This window comes from Adiantum capillus-veneris, chromosome 9 (assembly GCF_014529385.1).
Source record: "Adiantum capillus-veneris isolate H3 chromosome 9, ASM1452938v2, whole genome shotgun sequence".
NCBI classification, from domain to species: Eukaryota; Viridiplantae; Streptophyta; class Polypodiopsida; order Polypodiales; family Pteridaceae; genus Adiantum; species Adiantum capillus-veneris.
The window spans coordinates 80,384,213-80,405,471 of NC_140939.1; the positions used below are offsets into that span (position 1 = coordinate 80,384,213).

General features: G+C 43.1%; 1 protein-coding gene across 4 annotated transcripts in view; it reads left to right on the forward strand.

Annotated features, from left to right (window-relative positions):
- The first annotated feature begins 11,151 nt into the window (after positions 1-11,151).
- Positions 11,152-21,259, forward strand: part of LOC147450717 (uncharacterized) — a 108,403-nt gene continuing 98,295 nt past the window's right edge. The window contains exons 1-3 of one of the 4 annotated variants that reach the window (XM_086520785.1): positions 11,152-11,349; positions 11,484-11,552; positions 11,847-11,959. In XM_086520785.1, the coding sequence (XP_086376911.1) occupies positions 11,293-11,349; positions 11,484-11,552; positions 11,847-11,959 (239 nt within the window). In that variant the 5' untranslated portion in view covers positions 11,152-11,292. Of the gene's footprint in view, positions 11,350-11,483; positions 11,553-11,811; positions 11,960-21,259 lie in introns of all 4 variants that reach the window. The other 3 variants (XM_086520786.1, XM_086520787.1, XM_086520788.1) reach the window with 3 other exon arrangements.

Below are 21,259 nucleotides of genomic sequence, written 5' to 3' on the forward strand. Positions count from 1 at the left end.
TACTACTCAAAGGCTTGGACATGAACATCCGGGTCATCCTTCTTGCCTCCTTTGAATACTAGAAATGAACTTTTAAATGAGTGGAATGGTAGTGATTTCTTGTCTTTGGATTTCCTTTTGTTGTAGTGGTTTGTATCCGCTTCCATATTGTTGTCAATTTGAGTTTCAATTATCGTGTCTTTATCTCTCTTCTCTTTTGGTTTGTGTCTCACTGATTGATGGCTCCTCTTGCTGCCCTCACTTTGTTCATTATGTCTCCTGCTATGCCAAGATCCATGGAATTAGGTCCGTTGTTCTTCTCTTTCTACCCTTATTCAATGGAATGGAGTGAATGCTGAGAATCCCTTGATTCATCAGTTGTTCCTGGAGGAACATTTATCCAATTCCTCTCCTCTTGTTGCCCTCACTTTCTTCATTATGTTTCCTGCTATGCCGAGATCCATGGGACTAGGTCCGTCGTTCTCTCTTTTTACCCTTATTCAATGGAATGGACTGAATGCTGAGAATCCCTTGATTCATCAGTTGTTCTTGATCCTGGAGCAACATTTATCCAATTCCTAGGTTCTCTCTCAATGTCAGAGCCTTGTTCTGACTCTTCATGAACTAGGTTGACACGGTCCTCATCATCCATGAATCTAGCCGTTAGCCTCTTGCCATGCACTACTCTTATGGGTGGCATGACTAATATTCGTTAGCTTCAACACCAACTAGGAGATAGTTTGGCTGTCGAGAAATTCAGCTCAATCCACCATGATCTTCAAAATGGAAGGAGTTGGACACTTGTGGCAGTTATTCCAGGTTGGTAGAGTTAGTTCAAATATGTTAGCATTTCATGTTAGATAATACTAGAACTAAAAATACAAGATAGGAACTAGAAATGACACTGAACATTGGAATTGGACTTGAGAATAGGCACTAGAACTACTAGAGATTGAAATTGGAGTGTATTTTTTAGATCCGTGGATACAAGTACAAAAGTGAGTCAAGTACCATCTGAGCTGAATTAGGATTACAAGAGCATAAAGAGATGTAGGATATAAGATACCAAAGCTCTAGCAAAAGAGTTACATGTAGGATCAATCACATAAGGATCCCAAAATGAAGTAGTGAGCCCTATTTATAGCCTTTTGACTGGACTTCTGATAGACTGTGCAGTGTACCAACTACCATAGTCACTGGCCGCAGTAACTATCACTGGAGATTACCAATCCAATTGCATGCTATGCAGTTGTTCCCGCCATCTACATTTGCTATAAAATGCAAACTATAACCTAAAATCAAATTGCAATATTAACCACAAGTGCAAATTGTAAACATAAACTATATATGTAAACACAAACTTGAAACCTAAACTTAAAATGATTCTCTAAATCTAAACCTAAAACAAAAACATAAACAAATAATCAAGAATGCAAACACAAACCTACAACTTAAATACAAACTTAAAACCTAAGCCTAAATTTAAACCATGTACAAAACCACTAATCTAAAACCTAAACCATATATCACTATGTTTTCTTTACGTTCATTTAAATATAAGCCTAGAGTCAGCTACTAAAACCTAAACCTAAACTTGAATAATGTACAAGAATGGCTAATCTAAAACCTAACCCTGAATCAGGAACTGGGTTCACTTGGACCGACAATTCTAAATCGCTCTGTGTTCACCTGAACTTAAATGCAAGCCTAAAGTTATGTATCAAATCATTTTTCTTTGCGCTCACATAAAATATAAGCATAATAGTCCATATATTGAAACTTAAACCTAAACCTAAAGCACTTAGTTAAACCACAAGTTAAAACTTTATACCAAAACCTAAATCTAAACTTAAAACATATACTAAGATGTGAACTATATACTAAAACAACTAACGTAAAAATCAAACTACATATCACTCTATTTTGTTATATGTTTACTAGCCTAAATTTAAAACCATATAGTAAAGCCTAAGCCTAAACTAAAAACCACATATTAAAACCTCTAATCTAAAGCATAACCTACACTTAAACCATATGCTTTTTTTTGTAAAGCTCACAAGCATGAAATGTATATTGTATTTACCACAAAAATAAATACATCAAAGAGTCCTACTTAGACCAAGCTAGGGCATCATTAGACCAAGAACATATGGCTAATATGGGAGCCATCCAACCACAAAGCAATGAGAAGATTAACCACCAAACTGGTTGGAGACTATGTCAGATTGGAGCCAACCTCAAAAAAGAAGGTCTTTCTGATTCTTGCAAGCCACATGTGGTTGACTCCAATGCTTCTTCTGACATAATCTCCAACCGGTTTGGTCATTAACCGGGGTAAGGTGACAACCCAAATCATCAAAGAGTCAATAAACCTACAAACAATGACGGATTCCAACCACAAACAATAGAGTCTTCCCACAATACCACTGCCACTATTGACCACCACCCTAAGAAATCCGTCTACTAGATATTGTGGACCCCACATTCCGAGGCAAAAGTTGTGTCAGCATGGAGGGCTTGACCAAGCTGTAGCAGCCCATGAACTAAACAAGATTTGCTTGCTCCCTAAGCTACAATGGCAAGCCTCAAATGGGACTTCCTCTGAAGGCTTAGATTTACATCCATACCAGCAATGCAACATATTTCCCCGCATGAATGCGAGTGGCTCTTAAGACGCCTTGATTTCAAAAACCTAAGTTCGTGAAGTGAGTCAGATATGTAGAGATAGGACTACCCAGCTAGGTCCTCCTCCCCTAGAGGCACCCTATAGCAGAGGTCTCTCCTGTTGGAATTAGGGTTGCAGAGAAACGCACACAGCTTGGAGAAGATGAAGGAAGCTCAAGGCACACAATAGAGAGTGTGTTACTTAGTGTGCAATAGAAAGATAGATAGCGCTAGAGTGATGGGCGTATATACAATGCTCGGGGGGAAAAACCTCCTAAAGAGGAAAAAAATGCCTCGGCGGTCCTAGTGTGTTCACACACATCACTACCACATGTATATGGTAACAAATCCCGCCTGGAGTGATGCGGTGAACGAGAGCTGGCACATGAGTAAAGGGAAGTGCCATGCCCTGAGGACATGATCAGTCCACAAAGGGGAGTAAGCCCAAAGCTTTGCGGAAAGCTTCAACATTCTCACGAGACAATGCCTTTGTGAAAAGATCTGCAAGGTTGTCCTGTGTTGGCACATAAGCCAAGCTGATCTCTCCTGCTGAGAGCCTCTCGTTGACATAGTGGTAATGCACCTCAATGTGCTTTGTGTGAGCATGAAAAACTGGGTTCCTCACAACTGTCAATGCACTCTGACTATCAGTGTAGATAGTGTTGGCAATGTCCTGTCCAACACCCAAATTAGCCATAAGGCGTCTGAGCCATACACACTCAACCGTAGCTGTGAAGATTGCCCTGTACTCAGCCTCACAACTTGAAGTGGCCACAATAGGTTGCTTCTTGCTCAACCATGATATACATGAACTGCCAAGCATGAAACAAAAACCACTTGTGGACACTAGCGTGTCAAAACAAACAACCAGCCCAATTTGAGTCTGAAAAAGCATGTAAGTCTGGCAGCAAGTCTGGTGGCAATGATCCCCCCTTGGGATAAAACAAGCCAAGACGTAAAGTGCCGCTAAGGTAGCGGAAAATCCTCTTGATAGCCTGCCAATGCTTAGACCCTGGGCTATGCATAAATCTGCTGACCTGTGAGACTGCAAAGTGAATATCCGGCCTCGTGCTGCATACATAAATGAGGCAGCCAACATCAATTTGGTAAAGAGTGACATCAGCAGGATCGCCAGCATCATGTAGACTCAACTTCAAACCTGTTTCCATGGGAGTGGCAATAGGTTTGCAATCCTCAAGTCCAAACTTACATAGCAATGTCTCTATGTAACTCTTTTGACACAAGGCAATACCACCATCACACTGCTTAAACTGTATACCCAAGTAATGATACAACAGCCCCAAATATTTCTTCTTGAAAGTAGCATTCAAATCAGCCTTAAATTCAGCAATATGTCTCTCATTTGGTCCAGTGATCAACAAATCATCGACATAAAGGACCACAATGAGAAGTACATCACCCTCACACTTTACATACAATGTGCTTTCTGTTAGACTGTTACAAAAGCCTCGTTTGACCAAATGGGTGTCAGCTTTCTCATACCAAGCACAAGGAGATTGCTTCAACCCATACAAAGCCTTCTTACAGCTGCACACTTTGTCCTCTTGTCCTTTTATGAAAAAACGTGAGGCTGCGTTACATAAACTTCCTCAAATATGTCACCATTCAAGAAAGTGGTAACAATGTCTGATTGATGTACATCCCAACCAAAATGAGTTGCCAATGCACATAGAAAACGCACAGTAGTCATACGACAAGTGGGAGCAAAAGTCTCTTCATAATCTATGCCTTTTTCCTGTGCGTTTTCTATGTGCATTGGTAGCATCAAACTTGACAACTTCATGATTTCCTTCGGTCATAAGTCTCCAAGTACTAGCAAAAGTCTGGTAAGAATCTGGTAAGGCATCAAGAACAGTCTGCACAAGGGAACTGTCTGAAATGACTTCACCTACAGAAATAAGTTGCTCATTGATATCCTTGACACTAGCAAGGAAAGTGTCCATATCATCTTCCTCATGCATAATCTTCGACTCCAGCTATTTACGCAGCAAAGCAATTTTGGTCTCATTGTGACTTGCATAAAGATCAGCCAAAATATCCCAAGCCTGTTTTGCAGATTTTGCTGAACGAATGTGAGGAACAATGGTGTGCTTCACAGACAATGCAATCAATGCATGAGCCTGGGCATCCTTTACATCCCAACGAGCTTGTTTTGCCGTAGGCAAAACAACTCTAATAGCAGCAAGACCTACAACATCCTCAACATCGCCTACATCCTCCGAACCAGGACGTACATCAATGCCCTGCATAATATTCCAGACGCCCTTTGACACAAGAACGTGTTGCATCATATAAGCCCACATAGGGTAATTCTCCCCATCCAACCTGTCCTCAACAGCAAACATCTTGAAGACATCTGTGTTGTTGTCAGCCATGGTAAATGCTGCACCTGATGTGAAAACTGCTCGAAAATAGGAGAAACAGAGCGGGAACAACACATGCTATATAGCACAAACCGTAGAAGACTGTAAGGCCCCTGTTATGCAAAAATCGACACTGACAGAAATTCTGCACAAAATGACGAAATTACCTGTGCAGACCTGCCTATAGTGGAAACGGAGGCCGAAATGAGCCCGAATCAAAAATCTGAGCAGACTAAGCTCTCCGAGTGTGCCTGAAATATTTATCGATCTGCGAATGCTTGCCAAACCTCACTGTAATCGGAGAAAGTGAGCAGGCGTGTGCTGGAGCAGTTGGCGACTAAGCCCGAGAGGACATAACTTGCTCTGATACCAATTGTTAAAATTAGGGTTGCAGAGAAACGCACACAGCTTGGAGAAGATGAAGGAAGCTCAAGGCACACAATAGAGAGTGTGTTACTTAGTGTGCAATAGAAAGATAGATAGCCCTAGAGTGATGGACGTATATACAATGCTCGGGGGAAAAAACCTCCTAAAGAGGGAAAAAATGCCCCGGCGGTCCTAGTGTGTTCACACACATCACTACCACATGTATATGGTAACATCTCCCCACCTCACCCCCAATCCACAAGACACAGCTTTGTGTAACCTTTGAGGGCCTCTTTTTTTCCTCAAGGTTAACTTAAACCGTATATTGAAAGCTAACTCTAAATGTCAAACCATAAATACAAATTAAAACTCAACCATATAGTAAAACCTAAACCATTAGGAAATGAATGGGGTATAAGACAACCTCTTTATTTAGAAATTCAAGGAAATGTTTAAGGCTTAAGTCTATTTTGACCCAGCTTAGAAGAGTGGGGACAAAGTCGATGTTGAGTTGCTAAAAAAACTTTTCCAATATTTTGGCTTTTAAAAAAATAGTTTGTATCAAAAAGAGAGGTGGATAACTTAATTTTAAAATGTAGTTTTAGAATTTTAAATTATCTTTTTTCACCCTCTCCTCTCTCTCTCTCTTACAATGAAACCACTCTCTCCCCCCCTCTCTCTCTCTCTCTCTCTCTCTCTCTCTCTCTCTCTCTCTCTCTCTCTCTCTCATGCTTCTCCATCTCCACCTCAGGCTTAGAGCAACGGGAGGCTCTATTCTACCTATGTGAAGCAAAATTTCTCTCTTTAGCACAACCATCTGAATTCAAAGGAGTTTCATTAGCATTCCCTCCCTTTCTTCCCTCCACAACATCGTCCAAATCTCCTATCTTTAAGTTCTCCCTCCATATCGAACATGCTCTGGTTGTACTTGCTGCATTGTGAATTAGCATTACCCCTTGTCTCTCTAATTAGCTTGATTGAGCTCACTCTAAATGCCATTGAAATTCACTTCCATTTTAAGAATTACTAACAAGCCAAAATGGTATTGTTGATTGTAAGAAAAGCATAGAGGATCATTTAATTCTAAGAGTGTTTACCTTAGTATCCTCATCCATTTCTTCAAGAGATTTCCTTGAAACATTGATGCATTGAGTTCTATTAAAAGCATTTGGTGAACCTGATATACTAAGAGTGCAAGTTTCATTAAAGTTAAAAGACAATTACAAGATGCAATGATTAGTCTCATGAAGATAAATATAAGTATTAATAACTAGTGTGCCAATGATAGGTATCGCATAGAAAAATGCAAGCTACAAGGAGCACAAGCAAACATAAGGTGTGTTACTAATGCTAACCGACCAATAGGCTAGAGTAAAAATGGGCTTGACAAAATGGAACAAGCACTCAATAAAATATTAAAGGGTCAATCAATAGCAACTTAACATGAGCGTACATCAATAATACTATATGAGAGATGGAGGATTAGCACATGAAAGTCTCCATTCAACATGCCTAATATAGGCCCTTGGCCTACTAAGTATAGGTCCCTTGTATCGCATGTGTGTCATGGCCCTTGTCCATGGGCCCATCTTATCCTAAGCTTGACACTACCTTCCCCGGCAAATCATTTTCGTCCTACAAAACAAAACTTGTGATACCTTTGCAAGATTGCGAATGTTTTCAATAATGGCATCCCTCACGGATCCAATTATCCATTTGACTAGAACATGGTTCTCTAGGAGGTTCAATGAAATCAAGAAGAACATCTTGATTTTCCACATTGTTGTCCCTTTGCAACTGTTTTGTGTAACCGGCCTATATCCAACAAAGTTAATCTCTTTTTTATAATTCACTAGAGTACTTTCAATGAGCTACCACAACTAGGAGGTGTTTAAAATAATATCTCTTCTCACTTTTTATGAAAGTAACATGCTAACCTAACTCATCAACAAAGATTAAGTCCTTGACTTGTTATCACTCGTCATCAATAAACAACACCACCATAATTGGTGATCGAGCTTGAGAACTTGACCTAAACATGAAGGTACTAAACCTAGTCGCAACATACTTTGCCTTATGGTAAGAAAACTCCAACTAGAGCGATAACCTTTCCAATTGGATTGCTTTGTGCTAATGTACATGCTTAGCATATCCTTTAGCACAAGCTAAACACTTGTTATCTTCCTATTCGTCTCTGGATGACTAGCTATACTAAGGTGTATTTCCCAACCGTTTATAAACAGTCTTCCAAATTGACTAGTAGACTAGGATGACAATTCCTTGCAATATTATTGAGTAATCAACAATGTTATGAACAACAAATTTGGTTAACTTTAGAAATTACAAAAGTGGAATAAACTGTACAAAGTTTAGTCAACTTATCTACACGCACCCACACCAAGCATTCTCTGATCTTACTTGTGAATATTTCGTGAGGCCTTGCAACACTAGCCTTTAGAACCACAAGGGGGACTCTCTGAGTTTGTGTGAGCTTCAACAATTGCACGACTAACAATGTGACCTCCTAGTCGGCAGGGATGAGTGGTCACACAAGAGTCAAGGTCCCTCATTGGAGGGGAATTGGGGCTGCATGCATGAGAGAGAGAGAGAGAGAGAGAGAGAGAGAGAGAGAGAGAGAGAGAGAGAGAGAGAGAGAGAGATGCAGAATATGCAACACTCATTTAGCATAACAACACCCTCGCATGCAAACAAAAACTCTTTTGGTCCTTTCATTTCTATCTTAGTTTGAGAAGCGCCCTATTTCTCTCTTTCTTTCTACTTATTTCAGTAGGTAAACATGATTTGCGAAAAATAGTAAATACTACAGTAACTATTAAGTTAAGAGATTTTGACCGAGTTTGCAAATACATTTTTACACCTAATTATAGGTGATATTGGAAGATGAAAAGTTAATAGTAGAAAGGATTTTCCTTTTATTTGAAATTTTTGAATTTGGCATGTGAGGTGTTGCTCAATGCACTGTGCATCTCTCCAATACTCTCTCTCTTTACACACACACACACACACACACACACACACATTATGTTGCATGCTGTTGATGAGGCAACCCCATGTCATCCAACCACTTAACACCAATAGGCTATCAAATCATTGGCTCTAAATCATAGTTGCTCGAACTACCTCACATGAAGCTAGCATGAACTTCTACTTAGAGCCCCCTCGCAAGTCACAACCCTGGAGGCTGGAGTGGTAAGGCATCATGACTAATGATATCTTTACATAAATGAACATGTTTTCTTGACCCATTAGCCTTGTTAGAATTTAAATAATGATGTATTTAAAGTTTTGGAAATTGTGGACCCAAAAATTCCATTAGTCTTATCAATATCTCAGTTTAATAGTAGTGTTTACAAATTTTTGCAAATTGTAGATTTGCTAGTAATTATGGGGCGTACTTGGCCTTCACCTCCTCCTAGAGAGAGTAGATCCCTCAAATCATCTTTGATGGCACGTTAAGTGCCTAAAGGCACTAGAAAAGTATATCATGTGGGACTATGTCGAAGGATTTTTGGAAATCCGCAAAGCAATGACGTAGCCACGCCTACTGTACCTTTGCTTGACAAATTAGGTAGCACAAAGAAAAAATGGAGAAAAGGCATGTCTAAAACCTGCATGTCCATTGGCTTGTAGACTTTCAATCTCTACGTATAGCTCAATTTTGCCTCCAACACTACTCCACTGAATAATTGGCCAATGTGTTGCTAAGCATGATGGCTCAATACTTTCGTAGGTCAAGAGCATTACCGGACTTGTGGATAGGCACACTCATGTGCCTAGACAACTCTATTGGTAATTCCTCTACTACTGCTTTGTTGAAGAGGAAGGTAATAAATGGGCGAGGTTGCTTGCAACATATATGATGTGCTCACTCTATATGCTTGTGTGATCTAAGGAAACGGCCATGTTGCCCTTGGTAAATAGTCCTCCTCACCATTGTGGTGTAAAGATAGTAGATATGGTCAAACATGGGTCTAAAGAACATGGGTCTAGAGGCTCTAGAATCTGTGGTTGGCCAACTACCTAATGGAGTCTCTTTGCATAATTATGCCATCTTTGTGGGTCCTCAAGGGGGGTGGGTAGGCAGGGCTCTTGTAGTCAACTCCATGCCATGACTGAACAGCGGCTCATGAGTAGGTGGTACAATTGTAGAACCTGGGCCTAAGATTTTTACAAGGGGTAAGGATTCTCACTTGTTTGTGGGCCTCTCGCTCAATGATTTTGTTTGGTGCGTACTATATAGGGAATCGTATGTATAGCTATCAATGCTCATCATCATACCCTTGATCTTAAAGGTCAACCTGGATTTCCAACAAAACTGCCCAAATTAGGGTAGAGGAGCCAATATAGAGACGATAAAGTTGAGCTCGACATTGAGAGAGCTTGTCTTCACCTTTTTCAACAATAGAAGATGCAGGAAGAAGCTCTCGCGTAGGCATAACAACAACAAAAGACAACATCAATTGCGATGGACCGTCGTGAAAACGCGCAATATATCTTTGAATCCGTGTGTAATAGAATGGAGCACTAGTAAGAAGACGATCCCAAGGGGTAAAGAAAACATCGTAGGAATGAACCCTCACGCAAACGAATCACATTTGAACACCTCAGCTCTGAGCTAGCCAATGCACGCACAAGAGCAACTCGCTTTTGGTGCAATTTTATTTAATTTTATTGGGGGTGGATAGGGCTCTCCTTTGGAACCCGGCCGCTTACTAGCTCCTCTACCCTAATCAGGATTTGTTATGTTCAATTGGACTACAAACTTCGATAGGAGGGGGCGCTGTAAATTAATCATAATCATGATAATTATAAAGGTGGTATTTACGAAAATCCTGGACTTGTTGGCATTGTGTGCTTGGAGGGAATGATATAGGCATGGTGCCTATGAAATGTTGTACACAATTTTTAGGCTTTTTAAAGCTATCTTAAGATGTTTTTCAGTGTTTTCTTTTCTTTGGAACCATGCTTGTAATAAAAGTAGCGCTTGCTTAAAAAGAGCCCCTAGCAAAAGCGCAAAGAGACTCTAACAAAGACGAGAGTACATGTAGCACTCCCTCTCTCTACCTCGCTCCAACTCTTTCTTTGAGTAGGTGTAAGCAATTCTCTCTCTCTCTCTCTCTCTCTCTCTCTCTCTCTACGAAATATTGCAGCGTTTCTTTGGAGCCATGCTTATAATAAAATTAGCGCTCGCTTAAAAAGAGCCCACATCAGCAACGCAAAAGAGACTCTAACAGAGACGAGAGCAAGGAGTGCAAGGTATGCACGTACAGTTAGCTCTCTCTCTCTCTCTCTCTCTCGATCTCAGGCAATTAGCACTCTCTCTCTCTCTCTCTCTCTCTCTCTCTCTCTCTCTCTCTCTCCCCCCCCCCCCCCTTGCGCGTTTCGGTCTCAGGCAGTTAGCGCGCTCTCTCTCTCTCTCTCCGTGCGCGTTTTGATCTGAGGCAGTTAGCGCTCTCTCTCTCTCTCTCTCTCTCTCTCAGCACTATCTCACACGAGCATCGGCAGGAAGGGATCAATGGCCCACGTCTTTTTCGACACGCGCGAGTATCGTGGGTTGTTGATCTTGCGACGCGCCCCAAATTTACCAATTTGCCCGAATTTACTAAAATTGACCCGAATTTACACGTCGACGGGTTTATCATAGAACAAACCCTTCTCCCAATGCTTTCAACGAGCACGTGCAAGAGAGGCGGTTAAGGTGATAGCCTTGCAAAGGTGACGCCCTATTTTACAAGTTTTGCTGCACCCAAAAATTTACACAAAGCGCATTGGTCGGCTCAGTTCGCACCCGATCCCCGAAATGGACACGTCTGAGATAGTGAAGAGGGCAAGCCAGTGACGGCCATGTTATTACGCTCGGTCTGAGTCGTATATTTGCATGAAAACTTCTCTCTCTCTCTCTTCCCCTCCCTCCAGTAGCGCGTCTTTCGTGAAGGTACTCTCTCTCTCTCTCTCTCTCTCTCACTCTCTCACACACCCCTAGCTTTTAGAAAAGCCTATACACGCGCGTGCACACGCATCTGCTGTTTGTGTTTCAAAGCAGGAATCAACCTGTGGCCTGAACTGCAGAGAAACAAGGAGTTTGCCACGCCATGGGTGGAGCAACATGCAGGCGCACACAGAAACTCGGACAATGAGGTGAGGAATGCCCTCACTCAGATTTTGGCTTTTGTGACATTCCATCGACTTCCCCACACACTGCAGGAGTTGTAATCGATACTGATTTTATCATGCTAAAAATTAGTGTCAATGGTTATACTTGAACCTGCATTGCAGTGTTTGAATATCGTACTAGGCACTGTCTTACATAGGCGATTGTGACATATACTTAACAATTGTAAGTTGTTAGCATGCTAAAGCAATATAAATTTCTTCGACTCAATTTCTTTTGTCGTAGCTCACCAAAATCATTTCCAATGATCTGAGACAAAGGACACAATGAAGATTCTACTTGTTTTGCGACAATGGAAGGAGTGGTCGGTTTTTACACTACTATGTGTAAAATTTTGTGGGTCTCTTCAACACGAGCTTAACGTCTACTTGAGGTATTGAAATTTTAAGGGGTTTAACAAGCTCTAAGGATCCATTGTTCGGGAACACTGTTTTACAATATCCACACGACGATTCACGTTGTTTTATTCTAGAATTTTTTGATTTTCTAACTATGATGGCTGTCATCAACTCTTTCAATCTTTATTGAGGCTGGTGGCATTGCCCAAAAAAAATAAAATTTTTTTTTCCTTGATTTTTAAGCTAAACTAATGAGACGACCAAGATTTATGCCAAGGCATCTATGAGGATTTATAACTAAAATGCCAAATTTTTGACCTTGAAATTAAGGACATCACACATCTTCTTTTTCACCTAGAAAGTAAAATGGAATGTGATAAGTAAGAATCACTATAGATCAGGATGTGTAAGCACTGACTGGTGTTGTAATTTTTGTCAACTTTGCAAAGAAAATTGATTTTTCACTCTTGGTTTTTGCATTGTTTGTTTGATTACATGCCCTTAATGGTATCAAAGTAACCAATTCTTCAAAAATGAGGATACTCCATAGTGAAGCATAGTTTTGCTTTTTTTTGTTCGAACTCACAATGGTGAGTGAATTATATTAGCATAACCCAAAAATTACAAATTTTTGTCATGCTCGTGCTGAGACATGATGTCTCCTAGCAACCATAGATACATTGGCTGACAGGAGAGCCACCCCACGACCTTGAACAAGACATCAGAGAGAAACTTGATTGAGCATGGAGCAAACCTCAACCTGAGCAAGGACCCATATACTAACTAGTCATTGTGGCACCAATTGCCATGTTCCACTCATCAGAGTTTATCCGTTTTCCAATGGCGACAAATCGCTTCCCTGCTTGCTTGTATAATCTTTGTCAACCTAGCAGTTTTCAGGGCATTCTCGAAGACCCGACAGTTCGTGGCCTTCCACATGTGTTCGAAGTAGAAGAATCTAACAATTTGCGCGCGGATAAGTAGCGCTTGGCTCTTGAATACCTTTGTCACGAGGACGTGGCAGTTATTAACCATGTCGCAAAGATGTGGCAACTGCTAACCTTGGTTGTTGGTTTCTTTCCAATGGGGTTTATTTTATTTGTTTTGAGACCCTCTTTTTGAAGTAGCAAACGGTCAGACATTGTATGGCCAATGTGAACGGTAGTTTCACCCGCAGACGGGAAGTGGTCGGCACTAGAATTCGTATGGTAAGAGGATGTCTAGGCTCAGAGCAAGATCATATAGGTCCCCCCGTCGCACTTAGCAAGTTGGTGGATACTAGGAAGTGAACTCAATCAAGGCCTAAAGTCAAGGTGTGACTACCAACTGAAAGTATCCGATAGTTGGGCCACATTGCATTTTTGGATGCGGTCCCAATGAGGATAGATGGTCAGAAGACCAGTGGGAGCCCAACGGAAGCATCCCCTAAAATTTAGGGAACTGCTATTTTGGGCCGTGGAATGTGTTCGCGGCATTACCTCCGGTATGACTAGGGGAACATTTTACAACTCTGCCGCGAAGTCAACTGGGCAACCGGTTAAGCGGCGAACCCGAAACGGGAAAATGATTGAAAATGCGCCAAGTGGCAAATTCTCATGCACTTGTCTCTTGCAGAAAAATGGGCGCTGATTTTTAAGCTGGGAGAGGTCTCATTATGCAATTTGTCACAAGTTAAGAGCTATGGAGTGCTTCCTTTCCCTCTTATGTACAGTGCGGTGCCAGGAGTGATGCCCTGCACGCTACGCACTGCCCTCTCTCTCCCCTACGAGCATTATGTTATGCCCCACTAGTGGGCTTTTCATTTGACCAATGTACAGTTATGTGGGTTCATGCGCGATTGCCGAGGCAAGAGCCTCTTGCACAGGTACTGGATTAGCTAGCGGCTAATCCCTCGCAAGTATAGGTGAATTCGGAGAGGTTTCACGCCAGAAATCTCGTCCGATTCAAAGGGCAAGTAGCCCTACAGGTGCGGGAGCTCGAGGTCTTGCTATTGATGCGATTGGCACGCGAAACGGAGCTTAAAACAGGGAATTACAGCCTGCTGTGTATTTTTGCAGGTTTAGGGTTTCGGCCCTAAACGGACCCTAATACCCCCAGGAGGTTCGGGGACGCAAGGGACCGCTGTACGGGTGAATTGGCGCATTTTCGGGGCAGAAAACAGAGAATTCAGCGTGCTGCAGATTCTCGCCAAGTTTTGCAAAGTGTTCGTATGCGTCGGGAAAGTCACCTATTGTGTGGGGATACTGACTGTGAAGCGTCCTAGTGCAGTTATGTTGCCGAAATCGTGGCAGAACAGGTGTTTCTTAGGCTAGATTGTGCGGGGCAGCTTGTGGGAGATCACAGGTTTTATTCCCTTTGATAAAGAATAAAGAAATACCGAAAGGGGCGTCAATTTTGGGGCCTACAGGTGTCACAAAACGGGAGCGTACAGGAGCACTTAGAAAATCTGAAAATTATAATTCTTTGAAAACATGAGAGAAGGGAGGAGATCGACACAATATTGGGGACCAGAAGATGGGCTGGTCCCCCCCCCCGTTAAGAGTATTCTTTTATTCAGGGAGAATTCTTATACAAGCACGAGAACCCGAGGAAACCCCTCCGTTCTGTAATCTTAGACCCGAAGGTCGTGCTTTCCCCGTAAAGGGCTTGGGCACAAGGCCGTTCCTTCCCGTAAGGGACTTAGGCGCGAAGCCGTACCTTCCCGTAAGGGACTTAGGCGTGAAGCCGTACTTCCCGTGAAGGGCCTTCCCGTAAGACGGGAGATTCCTGCAAAACAAACCACACAGAGCAAAAATTCTCAATGCGTATCAACACCTTATACCTGTCGCTCCTTGCTCGGAGAATCAACCTCCGTACTCAGTCGTCACACGAGCACTTGCAAATTCCGTCGCCAGTCTCTGCTCCAGAATCCCAGCGCTTGCACTTCCCACTGCTTCCGGCTCCTTCAAACTGAAACGTTGGCTACCCTTTTATAGGGTCTGACACCCGGCAGGAATAGGGGTCCAAAAGCAGAGCTTGGCGCTCCTAAAGAGAGGAGAGAGAAAATCGTGTTTTCTAGAGAGAGGAAAGAGAAAATCGCGTTTTCTAGAGAGAGGAGAGAGAGAGATCGCAATTCAGCCCCCCCTTCGTAGGTTTTAGCGTTGGCTTTTTTTTTTAAGGGCCTTGTTTGCTTTATTTTATTAATAAAAGCCTAGTCACTTAAAAGTGACCGGCCACTGTAATAAAATAAAGTGTGAACCTGTTCAAACTTTAAAAACTCACTCAGTTAGTGAAAACAATGCTACATGGACACATTCCAGGCGTCCCCGGGTGCAGGACGCGACACAGATGCAATGCAGACACAGACTCCTCGCGGGAAAACATCTGTCCTCCCGCGACTGTTCCTGCTTTTCGTAAAAAGCTTCATTGAACCCATCTTTATTCTTGTGCTTGCGTTCTTACGCGTATTTTCTTACTCAGTTCATATTTCCTCCTTAGCCTACGGGATGCCCCCTTATTGATGCACCCGTCACCCATCATGTGACGCATCAAAGGCACTCGTAACCCGGCCCTTTCCACCGAACTTACGGAAACTTCTTCGCGATGTTTACCGTCACCCATCAAATGACACATCAGAGTTGTCCGTTCCTGATGGCAGTTCCTGTAGCTACAATCTTTTTAACAGTTCTTAGTGCACATAATAAAATATCCTAAAAAAGAGATTTAATCATTAAAAATAAGAAAATAGTCCAATTAGCAACATCCCTCTGGCTTCTAAACAGTTGACCTCAACTGTAGTGCTTGGACATATACCTCCAGTATCTCGGGATAAGCTGCTAATTCCTTCTGCGTCATCCACTGAGCATCTAGATTCGAATAGTTCTGAAACTTAACCAAATACTTCCGTGTTATCTTTCCAGATTTGAGAGACCGCTCCTGATGACTTACTATCTGCTCCGGTTGGAGTATTTCTTCTGTTTCCTCAACCTCAGGAGGTTCCTCAGCGCTAGGCTGGCTCGGAGGCGGTCTTACATACGGTCGGAGTAAACTGACATGGAAAGCATTATGGATCTTCCAATTAGGCGGTAGCTCTAATCGGAAAGCGACATCATTCACTTGCTCAGTGATCTTAAACGGCCCATAATAACGGGTAGAAAGTTTTACCACTTTCCCCTTATGAGACGCTTGTTTCTTAAGTCTTGCCTTCTCAAACTTGAGTAAGACTAACTGTCCGACTGTTAAGTCTAGATTCCTTCTGTGCTTGTCTGCAGCTTTCTTATGCTTTTCCTGAGAGCGTAGAATAGCTCTCCTAACTTGCCCGTAGGCGGTGTCCAAATCCCGGACAAATTCATCTGTTGCAAAGATCTTATCCTTAGTTAAAAGGATGGGTGGAAGCAAAGGCTTACCATAAAGAATCTCAAAAGGTGCTTTCCCCGTCGATGAGTGTATGGTATTGTTATATGCATACTCGACAAGAGGCAAATATTTCTCCCAGTCAGATTGCCGGTCTGACACATAAGCTTTTAACATATCCAATACTGTGGAATTGGCTATCTCACTTTGCTCGTCCGTTTGAGGACGGTAGGCAGATGAAAAATTCAGCTTTGTACCAAGATTATCCATCAAGGCACGCCAAAAATTTCCTGTCATGCGAGGATCTCGATCACTCACAATTGACTTGGGCATTCGATGATGCTTAAAGATCTGTGCCAGGAAGACCCTAGCCATATGATCTGCTTTGATCGTTTTCTTGACTGGTATAAAGTGTGCTTGCTTGCTAAACCTGTCCACAATGGTCCAGATCGCGTCATTTCCAGTCTGAGTTCTAGGGAGGTCCATGATGAAGTCCATGGCAATACTTTCCCAAGGTTCATTAGGCATAGGCAAAGGTTGTAGCAACCCAGGCGTCTTATGCCGATCATACTTCACTTTTTGGCAAACCAAACATTCCCTGACATACTTATCAATGTCTGCTTTAAGGCTAGGCCAAAAGAAATATCTTTCCATTGCTAAGGTTGTAGGGAGAATACCCCGATGACCCGCATAAGGCGAAGCGTGTGCTTCATCCATGATCTTCTTTCTTAATCGTTCCGCCACATATGGCCTGATGGTGGTAGAGATAACCGTCCCGAATGGAATAGGGAAACTCATTCTCTCCACGATGTAGCTTTCCCCAAATGGTGGAGAAGTCTGGATCATTCGGAAACAAATCCAGTAGTGCTTCTAATTCTTGGTGATACACCGAAGTGATAGCGTTCACCCTTGGCCGCCTAGACAATGCGTCTGCGACTACATTCTTACTCCTAGCCGTGTGAAGGATCTGGAAGTGAAACATAGACAAAAAGTTTGCCCATCTTATCTGCTTTTCAGATAGTTTTCTTTGCGTAAGAAAATACCGCAAACTCTGGTGATCAGTCTTGATCACAAAATCCGCTCCTAGAAGATAGTGCTTCCAGTTGGATAAGGCGTGAATCACAGCCGTGAGTTCCTTTTCGTAAATTGATGCATGCAACTCTGTATCCTTAAGCCGTCTGCTTTCATAGGCCGCTGCATGGCCTTCTTGGTTTAACACTGCTCCGATGCAATCGCCTGAAGCATCGCAGTGAACCTCAAATGGTTTCCTTAAGTCAGGCACTATCAAAATAGGTCCATGGCTTAGCAAGTACTTGAGCCGATCAAAAGCTCCTTGTTGTCTCGATCCCCATCTGAAAGGAATCTTCTTCTTTGTCAAATCATGAAGGGGTCCTACTACATGAGCAAATCCTCGGACAAACCTTCGACAATACGAACATAATCCCAGGAAGCTACGTACATCATGTACCGTAGTGGGAATAGGCCAATCTTCGACCACTCGGATCTTGGCAGGATCCATACTCACTTGATTGTGAGAGACTATATGGCCGAGATAGTGTATCTCTGAGAGAAAGAACTCGCTCTTCTTTGCATTCACATGCAACTCATGCTTTCGCAATTCTTGAAACACTAAGTCCAAGTGCTTCCGATGTTCCTCCTCTGACTTAGAGAAGATGAGTATGTCGTCAAAGAATACTCCTGTAAAAGCTCGATACGGGCTGAAAATGCGGTCCATCATGCGATTGAACGTCGCAGGAGCATTGGTCAAGCCGAAAGGCATTACCAAAAATTCATATAGTCCAAAGGTTGTGCGGAAAGCAGTCTTATGGACATCCTCAGGGGCGATCCGTATTTGATGATACCCACTCTTTTAAGTCTATGCGACTAAAGACACTTGCACCCTGCAACTTATCAAGTATATCATCAATCCGAGGGATCGGAAAGCGATTCTTGATCGTGATCTTGTTTAAAGACCGATAGTCTATGCACATTCGAAACGTGCCATCTTTCTTCTGCACCAGTAGAACTGGAGAGCAGTAGGGTGAAGCACTTGGTCGTACTAACCCTTTCTCTAGAAGCTCGTTGACTTGCTTCAAAATTTCCTCTTGCTGAGCAAGACTTACCCGATAAGGGGGTTGATTGGGAGGCGAGCTACCCGGTATGAGATCTATGCGGTGATCTTCTGGGCGTACCGGAGGGAGTTCATTAGGAAGTGTTTCCGTGAAACAATCCTTGTACTTTTCAATAAATTGAAGACGCTTAATTTCCAGACTAGAGAGAGAGTCCCTACTAGTTTTATCCTTTGCAAAAATCAAGTAAGCAAAAACATACTTCTTCATTTCTTTCTTAATGGAGATATGGCTTACAATTGGGAACTGCCAATCTCCTGCATCAGCTTGAATCTTTATTTGCTTACCCCCATGATCAAAAGTGAGGGTCTTTTCCACATAATCGGGAATAGGTGTCATGTGAAAGTGCCGTGGCATTCCCAAGATGATATCACGTCCCTCGATGGGTGCCATCAAAAATGATTCGCGTTCCTTGTACTCGCCAATCCGAAGATTGAGCTGTCCTTGCACGGGAGTTGCATTGGTTGTCAACCCCTCGAATGCCGATCCGGATGTAACCGGTGTGCCAAGCTGAGCCGGTGTGAGGCATAAACGATCCGCAGTATCCAGGGAGATGAAGTTATCCGTGGATCCTGGATCATAAAGAATCAGTACTCGCTGGTTGTTCAAAGACCCCCAGCCCTTCAGAAGTTGACGTTTCCCTTTCTCCGTTTCTGTGTTTCTTTGAAAATCTGGAATTGAGTTCGAGCTTGGTGGTGCGGGTTCCTTCCTTGCTTTCTCTTGCCTCGTAGAGGCTTGTTCTTGCCGTTGCTGCTTTAGCAGGTAGTCCGGTTTCATATGTCCTTTCTCGCCACAGTAGAAGCATCTTCCTTCCTCTCTGAAAGTTTGAAGTTGAGTAGGAGAAAGGTACTTAGTTCGCTTGCCAGTGCCCTTTGGCTTCTTAGAATGATCATAGTCTCTAGATGGAGGACGTTTTCTTCCTTGGCCCCCTTGGTCATCGTAGACCCCTCTGTCTTGCACGGTAAGTGCTATGCTCCATCTTTCTAGGCGTCCCAGTTGAGTGCAAATCCTCAGCAATGATTGCTGACTCCATCATCCTCTGAAGAGTATCATGCGGATACACCTTCATACTCTTTCGAAGCTGCGGTTGGAGACCCGCTTCGAACTTTCGTTTCTTTTCCTCGTCGGCAATCTTCATGAAGGGAGTGACCTTCAGAAGAACCGACCAATACTTGTCCACATAGGTCGTTACTCTTTCATGTTCCTTCTGGGCAAGCCAGTCCCATTCCTTCCGTATGAGGGAGGAGATCGACACAATATTGGGGACCAGAAGATGGGCTGGTCCCCCCCCCCCCCCCCCCGTTAAGAGTATTCTTTTATTCAGGGAGAATTCTTATACAAGCACGAGAACCCGAGGAAACCCCTCCGTTCTGTAATCTTAGACCCAAAGGTCGTGCTTTCCCGTAAAGGGCTTGGGCACAAGGCCGTTCCTTCCTGTAAGGGACTTAGGTGCGAAGCCGTACCTTCCCGTAAGGGACTTAGGCATGAAGCCGTACTTCCCGTGAAGGGCCTTCCTGTAAGACGGGAGATTCCTGCAAAACAAACCACACAGAGCAAAAATTCTCAATGCGTATCAACACCTTATACCTGTCGCTCCTTGCTCGGAGAATCAACCTCCGTACTCAGTCGTCACGCGAGCACTTGCAAATTCCGTCGCCAGTCTTTGCTCCAGAATCCCAGCGCTTGCACGTCCTGCTGCTTCCGGCTCCTTCAAACTGAAACGTTGGCTACCCTTTAATAGGGTCTGACACCCGGCAGGAATAGGGGTCCAAAAGCAGAGCTTGGCGCTCCTAGAGAGAGGAGAGAGAAAATCGTGTTTTCTAAAGAGAGGAGAGAGAAAATCGTGATTTCTAGAGAGAGGAGAGAGAGAGATCGCAATTCAGTCCCCCCTTCGTAGGTTTTAGCTCTACCTTTTTTTTTAAGGGCCTTGCTTGCTTTATTTTATTAATAAAAGCCTGGTCACTTAAAAGTGACCGGCCACTTTAATAAAATAAAGTGTGAACCTGTTCAAACTTTAAAAACTCACTCAATTAGTGAAAACAATGCTACACGGACACATTCCAGGCGTCCCCGGGTGCAGGACACGACACAGATGCAATGCAGACACAGACTCCTCGCGGGAAAACATCTGTCCTCCCGCGACTGTTCCTGCTTTTCGTAAAAAGCTTCATTGAACCCATCTTTATTCTTGTGCTTGCGTTCTTACGCGTATTTTCTTACTCAGTTCGGATTTCCTCCTTAGCTTACGGGATGCCCCCTTACTGATGTACCCGTCACCCATCATGTGACGCATCAAAGGCACTCGTAACCCGGCCCTTTCCATCGAACTTACGGAAACTCCTTCGCGATGTTTACCGTCACCCATCAAATGACACATCAGAGTTGTCCGTTCCTGATGGCAGTTCCTGTAGCTACAATCTTTTTAACAGTTCTTAGTGCACATAATAAAATATCCTAAAAAAGAGATTTAATCATTAAAAATAAGAAAATAGTCCAATTAGCAACAACAGGTCGTCGGTGTCTGCTCGGAGCATTCTAGCTTCCGAGCCGTGTGTGTGATTAAGTGGTAATTCCGGTTACAGGTTACCTTTGCAAAGTGCTCTTTGTGTGTGTCTAAAGTAAAGAATTTCGGGTGAAAGCCAACGCCTACCGCCCTATAGGCCGGTTTCATGGTTCCGTTGCCGGGACATCAATCACTTTTTCCTTAAAGAGTGAGCCTGGATTGTTTTGGGATAAAGACAAAGTGCAGGAACGCGGGGATTACACTATGGCCGACAAGGGGAAGAGAATTATGGAAGAGGGTTCCTCTTCAAAGGACAGGCAGGAGATTCCTATGGTTTTTGAGATTGGCGAGAGCTCACGGCCACGTCAGTC